The sequence below is a fragment of the Sinocyclocheilus rhinocerous genome, unplaced genomic scaffold (assembly GCF_001515625.1).
Source record: "Sinocyclocheilus rhinocerous isolate Xijiao unplaced genomic scaffold, SAMN03320098_v1.1 scaffold113, whole genome shotgun sequence".
Lineage (NCBI taxonomy): Eukaryota > Metazoa > Chordata > Actinopteri > Cypriniformes > Cyprinidae > Sinocyclocheilus > Sinocyclocheilus rhinocerous.
Genome location: NW_015646846.1, coordinates 1,922,907 through 1,933,701, shown reverse-complemented (window position 1 = coordinate 1,933,701; position 10,795 = coordinate 1,922,907). Strand labels below are relative to the sequence as shown.

General features: G+C 35.3%; 2 protein-coding genes across 3 annotated transcripts in view; both read right to left on the bottom strand.

The window, feature by feature from the left end:
- Nucleotides 1-1,232: 1,232 nt before the first annotated feature.
- The window catches only part of LOC107708095 (nerve growth factor-like), a 25,088-nt gene continuing 15,525 nt past the window's right edge, over nucleotides 1,233-10,795 (bottom strand). The window contains exons 2-3 of one of the 2 annotated variants that reach the window (XM_016512239.1): nucleotides 3,154-3,266; nucleotides 1,233-2,027 (exon numbers count right to left, since the gene is read on the bottom strand). In XM_016512239.1, the coding sequence (XP_016367725.1) occupies nucleotides 1,414-2,027; nucleotides 3,154-3,229 (690 nt within the window). In that variant the 5' untranslated portion in view covers nucleotides 3,230-3,266 and the 3' untranslated portion in view covers nucleotides 1,233-1,413. Of the gene's footprint in view, nucleotides 2,028-3,153; nucleotides 3,328-10,795 lie in introns of those variants that run through there. The other variant, XM_016512238.1, reaches the window with a different exon arrangement.
- On the bottom strand, nucleotides 4,467-4,981 carry LOC107708055 (nerve growth factor-like). Its single transcript, XM_016512203.1, has one exon. The coding sequence runs from the start codon at nucleotides 4,968-4,970 to the stop codon at nucleotides 4,467-4,469; it is 504 nt and encodes a 167-aa protein (XP_016367689.1). The 5' UTR covers nucleotides 4,971-4,981.

Sequence of the window (10,795 nt, the reverse complement as noted above, 5' to 3'; positions counted from 1 at the left end):
AAAAAGCAAAAAGATAAAGGTCATTTATGGTAAGTTTATACACTTAGTAAGTTTATTTGACCTGTAAAATTGATTTACTTTTTTAGGTGGATAAACCTCTGGTTATGCTGGTTTCCTTCAAAGTTTTTAACTGGTATTAACTGGTATTGTGCAAATACTAAGTGCAGGTAGCTTTAAACTTTTTAGTTGGTTGATAAGCTATTCTACTAAACCATTTATTGTTTCATGCTAACATGTAACGTTTGGGTGTGTGTTTTTTCACCCAAGAAAGAAGGTCATACAGCATTAGAACAAGTCCAGTGTAAATAAATAATGACTAAATTTTCATTTTTGGGTTATTCATATTACAGCATGCTTGTCTACTAGGCTTTAGTAAGTGCATTGTGGAAAACACATTATTTATTTACATTTTTTTTTCAAGTGAAATTATTTTCTGTGGTAACCACAATAAGCACAAATGCTGTCGAATGAGCTTAAGTCAACATAAAACTGATTTTTTACCATTTCCAAACCATTTTAATAAGAAGATGTATTTCAGAGTCAAGATATTCAACAAGAACATGTAGGCCAGTAGATGTTTGTAGGAAATCCCTAAGGTTAAGAAAACACTTGACAATACACTGCTTGCAACTGAGCCCAGGACTTTTTGAACCATTGGTAACTGACTGACAAGCTGTCTGTGAAAATTTGTTGACAAGTGGTTGGAGGGGCTTGGTGACATCAGCCAAAAATGAAAGTCATTCAGTAATTTTTTTTTTTTTTTTTAAGTAATGTGCACCAATCAATAATACCAGGAACATGTATTAGGAAGTAAATTAGGTTACTTTTGAAGTCACATTAACAATAAGCTCATCCAAAAATGAAATTTCTGTCATCATTTACTCACTCTCATGTTGTTCCAAACTCGTATAACTTTATTTCTTCTACAGAAAAAAAAAAAGACAAAAGGTCAATGCAATTATAATGAACGGAGACCGAGGTTTTCAAGTATGAGTAAATGATGACAGACTTTTAATTTTAAGTTGTATTTAGCTCAGAATGTTCCTTTAAAATGACCTCATCTCCTAATATGCACAAAATCAACTAGACAATAATGATGCAGTTTAATAAATAACAATTACCACACACAACAATGTATGTACATGTTCTCGTACTGCTGCAAAAGAAAACTATTATTTTAACAAAACAGAAATGCATAAAAAAAGAACTAAAAAAAACAAACTCTGAAGGCCAACTCATTCCATTGTAGTGTCCTATGTCAAAGACATCATATTTATTCTCCTTAGACAGTCTGTTTTATGTCATAAGTTGTCTTCAATGGTTTGCACAAGGAAAATATCCATCATCACATGGAGAAATATCGAGTTTAATATCATAAGGCCTGTGCTGGCGTTTTGAAAAGATGACAGTTTGTCATTGTCTCCAAGACTTTCGGCTCAGCACACACACACAAGCTACATCGATCCTTATGAGTCTCCACGCCACCAGGTTCTTGAATGAAGTCAGCGCTCGCACAAACGTGTGTGAATTGGTACAGTACGAGTTCCAATGGCGTGCATCGATTCCCAAACACCCGGATCCTCCGGTCCGTCCGCTGCTGCAGGTCGTCTCAAAAAAGTACTGCTTTTTCTTGGAGTTGTTGATGATAACATCAGGCAAGACTGTGACCTCGTTGCCCGAGATGTCTGTAGCTTTGGTTTTATTTCCCTCCCAAGTGCTAACGCTCTCACAGACGGAGTAAACTCCTCGGTGTTGAGGCGCTCCTGCTTTCCTCTTCGCCCTGCTCCTCGTCTGGTGCCCAGCGGGCTCTGAGTCGGGGGGTTGTTCGCTGAACAGAACGCGGGGTGAGCGGTACCGTCTCTTGATGAAGAGTTTAGGATCCACGGTCGGCACAGGGTTGGCCGTGACATCATCCTGTCTGCGGTCGGCGTTTTGTGGACAGATGTCACCTGAGCGCTGGGCAAACATCTGGCTGCAGGTCAAGAGCAGCAGGGCTAGCATGGACCACCGCATGGGCTCAACGTGACCTGAGTACGGCACAGGTTAATGTTAGCTTTCATCACACAGAATAGTGGTAACACAAATATAATGCCAGATTTCTTTCGATTTTCTTCTGCATAGCGATGCACAGACACTTTGGCTGATATAGGTATACAGTACTTGGCAGCCAAAGAAATGTAGATCAACAACATGACGGTTGATATCTGTAGATCTACAGTTTTAGCATTTTTTTAAAATGGAAAAAAAAAGCTCAATAAAGCTCCAATCTACAGTTTAACATGCTGAAATATTTGTGATTGAAGAATTTCTTTTTCTTTCTTTTTTTTTTTTTTGGTACTTGTTTTCAAGTAGTGAAATCAGGCATCAAAACATTATAATGTGCAATAGAATAGAATAACTGTTGGTACTTTTTCTAACTGCACAGACAAAATTTGTCCAGAAACTGTTTAATTCTGAAAAATAAGAGTATTATCTACTTGTAATACTGGCTGATTCATATATTTAAAATAATTAGTATTTATATAAAAAAAATACTTAATATTAAAATATTTTCAAATACAAATTAGCAAACCTTGTGAATGCTGATATCAGTGTCTGTTCATATTAAGAAATCCCTACAATATATATATATATATACATACATATATATATATATATATATATAATACATAGTTAATCGATTTTAAGAATCGATTATGTAATGTAATAAATATTTTAACAAAAATACCCAACAAGAAAATATTTTATAGTCTATTCAACTGGATATTTTGACAGTATTGTGGTACTTTGATGATATCAGATTGGTAATACCATGGCATTTGATATATGCCATAATACCGAATGATTACCATATCTATAAACTTTTCAATTTTCATGGTAATACTTTAGCATTAGCAGTAGATGTCCAAAACCATGGTAGTACCATGGTACCATGTCTAATTTACTACTATATAGGCCTACTGTAATTGACAGCTATTCTTTAACAGCTATTCAAGCAGTAGAAATCCCTCAGACTTGTGTGTCAGCACAACCTGAATGAACCGCCACAAACTAGCATGGCATAGCTCTGACTTTTTAAAACTGAAAATAGGTTTATATCTTTGCTTTACACAGGTAATATTGTGCTAAGAAAGAAAAAAAGAGTGTGTTTACCTGTGAAATGTGTCCAGGTGAACTGTTTTCTCCCGTCTGTGTTTAGCGTAGCTCTCCTGTGCTCCTCATGGTACATGTATCGACCAGCGTGGCATCTTCTGCTTCCAGCTCCTCTGCAGAGAGGTACAGAAAAGTATGAAGCAAGCTGTAATTTCATATAATTACCATTTACCGCATGCGTATTGCTCATGCAGCCTTGGATTCTAGTGAATCGATTCATTCAAGCACATTTACAAAAAATGATTCACCAGACCGAGAAGATTTGTCATATTAAAAAGATCTCCTACGACTCCTATTTCTTTCGATGAGGCGAAACACCTCATCCGTCCAAATTCATTCCTTCCATTGGTGAAATGCTGGGAGAAAAATGCACATTTCAGACCTCACAGGCCATGTTTCAGTGAATAAATAACATCTTCTTTGAGTGATGTAGTAATCACTGTCAAATTACTGCTCAAGCGTGACATGCGCAGACAAGCAAGACAGATCAAAAACCCAAATGTGACAGACATCAACTTACACCCCAGACCCAAACCATCCGACTGCCACAACATACACAAGCCTCTAATAAATTGCTTTGGATCACAGCCTTTCTGTGTGGCTTGCAGAGGTGGTCTAAGAAATCCTCAGCCACTGACCTCAAACTCATTATCTGTGATAGAGACAATTTAACACGTTCCTTCTGGCATAGCCGGTGTTATCACACTGACACAAAGAGCCAAGCCAGGCGGTGCTCTCCTTCCAAAACAGTCTGCTTTCATATGGTAACAGTTTCTGAGTGACATGGGTTTCAGCGTGTAACGTGAGCCCTTCCAAAGCGCACATACGCACGGCCTTATCTGCAGCCTCCACAGGGCTATGGATTCCAGCGCCTGCAGGGCAGCTTTTCTTTAAGCACTCATGTGTGGCAGAGCTCAGAGATGAAGTGTGGCTTTGTGCTGGCCCTGGGCCTGTGGACTAGTAGTCTGTGCACAGGCAGCATCCACTTTAGTGCACACTGAAGACTCGTGCTATAGTCCACATAGTTTCACGAAAAGCTGTCACATGACATTACATAAAATGAAAATCATTGCGATTTAGGATGAGGTGAAAAGGCAGGCATGTTCGGACCATCCTGTCAAAAAAGAAGCTAGTCAGATGAAACGTATCTTAAAAGTAAGAAAAATACTCAGATGGAAAACATGGGTTTAATTCAGCAATTCAAAGTTGCAAATAAATGAACTCAATCTAACAATCCATAAAAAGGAATTACTAAATTATCTAAATTACAGTGAAATTCCCCCTTTTTTTTTTTTTGGCAGTTTTCCTTATTTCTACACAAACGTGTGTGAATTGGTACAGTACGAGTTCCAATGGCGTGCATCGATTCCCAAACACCCGGATCCTCCGGTCCGTCCGCTGCTGCAGGTCGTCTCAAAAAAGTACTGCTTTTTCTTGGAGTTGTTGATGATAACATCAGGCAAGACTGTGACCTCGTTGCCCGAGATGTCTGTAGCTTTGGTTTTATTTCCCTCCCAAGTGCTAACGCTCTCGCAGACGGAGTAAACTCCGCGGTGTTGAGGTGCTCCTGCTTTTCTCTTCGCTCTGCTCCTCGTCTGGTGCCCAGCGGGCTCTGAGTCGGGGGGTTGTTCGCTGAACAGAACGCGGGGTGAGCGGTACCGTCTCTTGATGAAGAGTTTAGGATCCACGGTCGGCACAGGGTTGGCCGTGACATCATCCTGTCTGCGGTCGGCGTTTTGTGGACAGATGTCACCTGAGCGCTGGGCAAACATCTGGCTGCAGGTCAAGAGCAGCAGGGCTAGCATGGACCACCGCATGGGCTCAACGTGACCTGAGTACGGCACAGGTTAATGTTAGCTTTCATCACACAGAATAGTGGTAACATACAAATATAATGCCAGATTTCTTTCGATTTTCTTCTGCATAGCGATGCACAGACACTTTGGCTGATATAGGTATACAGTACTTGGCAGCCAAAGAAATGTAGATCAACAACATGACGGTTGATATCTGTAGATCTACAGTTTTAGCATTTTTTTAAAATGGAAAAAAAAAGCTCAATAAAGCCCCAATCTACAGTTTAACATGCTGAAATATTTGTTATTGAAGAATTTTTTTTTTTTTCTTTTTTTTTTTTTTGGTACTTGTTTTCAAGTAGTGAAATCAGGCATCAAAACATTATAATGTGCAATAGAATAGAATAACTGTTGGTACTTTTTCTAACTGCACAGACAAAATTTGTCCAGAAACTGTTTAATTCTGAAAAATAAGAGTATTATCTACTTGTAATACTGGCTGATTCATATATTTAAAATAATTAGTATTTATATAAAAAAAATACTTAATATTAAAATATTTTCAAATACAAATATTAAATTGTTCTCTACTTTTATGTAGACAGTTATTTATATTATATTGATGGTCATATGTACATTTAAAAAATAAAATAACTAAAATATTTTACATAATTATATTAAAAAGATATTCATATATACATACATATGTGCACACACATCATCATCATCTGTAGTTGAAAATCTTTGTATATATATATATATTGTAATGACTTTGATTACTTAATTTTAACTGTAGGGAATTAATTATTATTAATTCATTCAGGTTTTGATAGGACTCGGATCTGAATATTCAAAGTCCACCTGATTAAACCGATTTCAAACCTGTTATGTTACACTTTAAATCAAGGATCGTCCAGCGAGCCGTGACATCAGTATATTTTAACAAATCAAATATGTGTTTTACCTGGCCATGGGTTAACACAATTATGTAAGCTCTTAGAGGTAATTATTAATAGTACGCTACGAGCTAGGTAGCAAGCAAGGATCTTTTTGGCAACAGTTTTAACCTTGAAATTATATGACACCAACAATGATTCTTTATAAATGAAACATGAATTTATTTGCTATTCTAGATTTACATCACAACTAAGCTAAACACATACACACACAAACACATATCCAGTGTCGTTTTCCATTCGTGTCTCTCCAGCCGGTCCTGTGTCGTTAACCATTAATCCCTCCAAAAAAAAAAGAAAAACAAAAAAAAAAAAAAAAGGAATTTCACTGTAATTTAGAATATTGGAAAATTGCTAAATATTTTTTTGAAAATGTGTAATGAAATTGTAAAATTAAAATTAATACATATCTATGTTTGTGTAGTCTTCATATTTTTACATAATTTTTTTTACGTATATATATATATATATTGCTCAGGCCCCTCCTTCCATGTAAGTCTATATCATTTTCCACTTGTTCTATCATCTGCCAGGAGGAAATCATAAATCTTATGGCATATATACAGTATTCATATACTGAGTTTTATAGTTAGAGAAGGAAATATGTTAGGATATAAAGAACATTTATTTAGGCAGCTTTGCCTCATTGAAAAAGCTGATCAGACAGCAATTAAAAATAATGACTGAAGTATTTAATTGTCACCATAATAGTTTATCAATGCTTCACTGACAAATGTATGATTGTTAATAAAACCAACCAAGGACATAATGCAGACAAACACACTCACATACACACATCCAGATGGCTGGCTGTATTAAGTTTGTTATGAAATGGTGTGAAAGACTTATCGCTGGTGTTATTGACAACAAATGATGATGAATCCAGATGGGGGCATATAATCAGCTCTGGATATATAACTGGACATTATTGTACCATCACATAAACACCCTGTTAGCACCCTGTTCAGCGAAGAAAGATATCAATATCTCATCTTCATTAGACATAAACATACATGTATGACTTACATGTGAAACATGATCAAACCCCTGACCTTAAGTTTGAAACTTTGGTGAGTAACACCATTTGTGCTACAGACATAAATGATATCATGCAGCTCATGAGATGTGTCATTACTTTTCTAATGAAAAAATCCAGGCCTAAAATCCGAGCCCATGACTCCCAAGTTAGTGTCAAGAGTAATCAGAAATATTTATCATAATGGTACATATACATAATTAAAGGAACAGTTCACCCCCCAAAAAAAAATTATGAGAATTTGCTCACCTTCAGGCCATCCAAGATGGGGATGAGGTTTTTTCTTCATCGGAAGAGATTTAGAAATTTAGAATTGCATCACTTACTCAACAATGGATCCTATGCAGTGAATGGGTGCCGTCAGAATGAGAGTCCAAGCAGCTGATAAAAACATCACAATAATCTGCAAGTAATCCACATGACTCCAGTCCATCAATTAACATCTTTTAAAGTGAAAAGCAGTGTGTTTGTAAGAATCAAATCCATCATTAAGACATTTTCAACTTTAAACCATCACTTCTGGCCCAAATAATCCCTGTTGTCATCTCACATCAAAATCCATCAACATATTTGTTTAGAACTATTTTGGACTGTTTTCACTTGCAAACAGAACTTGAACAGTACAACTTTTTCACTGGAGAAAGCAATATCGTGAATTGAGGACTCGTATTTTAGTCGGAAGTGACGGTTTGAAGTTAAAAACTCTCTTCTTAAAAATATAATTGTTTATTACAAACACGCAGCCTTTCACTTCATAAGACATTAATTGATGGACTGGAGTCGTGTGGATCACTTGTAGATTAGTGTGATGTTTTTATCAGCTGTTTGGACTCTCATTCTGATGGCACCCATTCACTGCAGAGGATCCAATGGCGAGTAAGTGATGTAATGGTAAATTTCTCCAAATCTGTTCCGATTAACAAACAAACTCATCTACATAGATGACCTGAGGGTGTATAAAGTTTAAGAAAATTTTCATATTTGGGTGAACTATCCCTTTAGAGAGAGATATATATATATGAAATATATTAATATAAAAACCTTAAATTAACATTGAAATAACATTAAAACATTATGTAAGAACTGAATAACATAAGAACAAGTTTTTATTCAGTAAAAAGTCCTAAAGTTGAATGCACACACCAGTGCATCTAGTGTTCTGCAGCCACCCAGCAGGTCAACATGATCAAGATGAAGTACATGCTCTTCCTGTGAGGACGGGTCACCACAGCGGAATGCACACACATCACTTCCTCTTTCAAAGCGAGCAGCCAGAGGCTGTATGTGTGTGATACACAGTGTAAGGTTCAGGCTATTGTATCAGACAGGTGCTCAGGCCTCTCCCAGGACTGCCTAAAACAGTTACATATTGTCTCTTGGCAGTGATGAACAGATATGACAGTTAAAGTTTAGTCAAGTCAAATCTATTTATCAAGTTTATACAAGCTCCAGAGAATAATATAAATAGAGAATCAAAAGAAGTAGCCGGGCTCAACAATGAATATAATTTTTTGTTCACTGACACAGTCAGGACAGTAGTTCAGGTTGCTGCTTGCCCTGACAACTCTTTTGCTGTAAAATGATTAATTCTTTAATTACATACACTACAGTTCAACAGTTTGGGGTATGTATGATTTAAAAAAATTTTTTTTTTTTTTTAAGAAATTAATACTTCTATTCAACAAAAACATTAAATTGAGCAAAGGTGACTGAAAGACATTTATAATGTGACAAGACATTTCTGCTTTGCATCACAGGAATGAATTACATTTTAAAACTGTAATTACATTTTAACATTTATTTTAAGTTGTAATAATATTTCACAATATTTCACAAATAAGTGCAGCCTGGGTGAGCGTAAGAGACTTTCAAAAATATATAAAAAATATCTAACTGACTCAAACTTTTGAATGGTGGAATTATTTATAAATTAATTATTTTAAAAATATATATATTTAATTTGAATTTTTACAATGAATACTAACAGAAACTATTTACAACTAACAATTTATTACAATATTTATTAGAATTTACATTAGAATTTACATATAATGAAAATTATATTGCAACACTGGCTGTAATGTAACCCCGTCACAGCTGTAAATTTCTAAATGCATTTTTGCTGGAAAATGAGGACATACATTCCAAAACATTACTCATTAGTTTATAACTTTTTACAAGTACTAAATGATGCTTCCAAGTCTATCACAAATCATTTAGACAGAACCTAATCCATGTCAGCCAACTAGATAACGTTACTGTGGAGATGTTGTAAATTCACAACAACACTATTCAATACAGCACAGTAAACTAAATGTGTATGTTTGCATAAAACACAATGAGGGTAACACTGTAAGAAAAAAAAGTGTGCAAAAAAGGGAAAAGGTACTGTTTAAGTTTACATTTAACATTTCCTTTAATCCTAAAACACAACACAATGCAGTGCATAATTCAAAATGGGTGTAAAACACCCTGTGAAAAATCAATAAAGTGAATTCCTTCATATTAATACAATACATCATACCCTATTTTTACAGACTTTTCTTAGAAAGAAGATATAATGACAACGTAGCACTTGCCTGAGAGGAGATATCGACATCGATATGGAGATATCCATATTGTTAATCTATGAGTTAAAGTTATAAAATTAAGCTAAGAGCAGTTACAAAGAAAAATAGAATATGTATATAAAAGTATAAACAAGGTCAAAACAATAAAAACAGACACTCAGTAGCTAATGACATCTATAAAAATGTTGATCACTCATTAACAGCTGTTGGATTGGTAGATATGTTTTCAGTGCATAAAAGTAACGTGTCAGTAAACAAACATTTTGAATGCATCAGTGGTCTCATAATGAGAATCTTTTTGATATTTTTTTTCGAAAAACACAGCTGAGACTCTCCTTTGTTTTCAGGCTATAGAAAACAGGTTGACTTTTCCCACAAGAGAAAGAGTCTGAGTGCTGAAATGTGAAGACATCAATGTAAAATATTACTCACATCTCCCAAGCGTAAAGCCAGATCTCTTCTGCACTTCTCCAAACCACCAGCTGTGTAATTTAACTATTTTAATTCCCTCAATGAGAAACAGAAGTTACATCATTTACTTGGACAACAATGGGAGCGCTGGCGTTTGGGACAGCCCTGTACGGGGCCCCCTCGCTGTGTTATGAGTTATGGCTAAATTTGCTGATTTTTACTCTGCATAGAAGCCACATCTAAGCAACAAAGACTGCAGGACAGGGAGGCAGACTAAATGTATTTACACTACAACTGCAACTATGCTCCAGTGTTGATTCACATGCACAACAGACAGACAACATGATTTTCTTGTCAAGCTTGCCAGATTTGCACTTTCTAAATGAAAGAAACCTAAAAAGATTACCCAAAACCACTTCAGTACATAAAAGTATGAGAAGGCATTTTTTAAAAATGCCAAAAATAACATCACTGACTGAAATCATATAATCATATAATGTTCATTATATGAGTGTATAAGTCATTTATATTACGAATGTCTATTTTTCTTCATAGACCTGAATTCATTTAGTTGTTCACCTGTGCTACCCTCTTTGAGGTGATTTGTCTAGATGTAATATATGTGAGTACATTGATATAAAGGAAGTTAAAGGACATTCAACGAATTCACAAAATTATTTGTTGTTTGGATTTCCTAGCACAGCATTCAAATGTATGTTTCCATTTGTTTTAAGTTTCAGAAAAAATATTTATTTATTTATATTTTAATTCTATATATATATATATATATATATAATTAAAATATAAATAAAAGGATATATTATCAGATAAGAATCAATTTACAAATCCGAAGATTTGTAAACAAAACAGAAA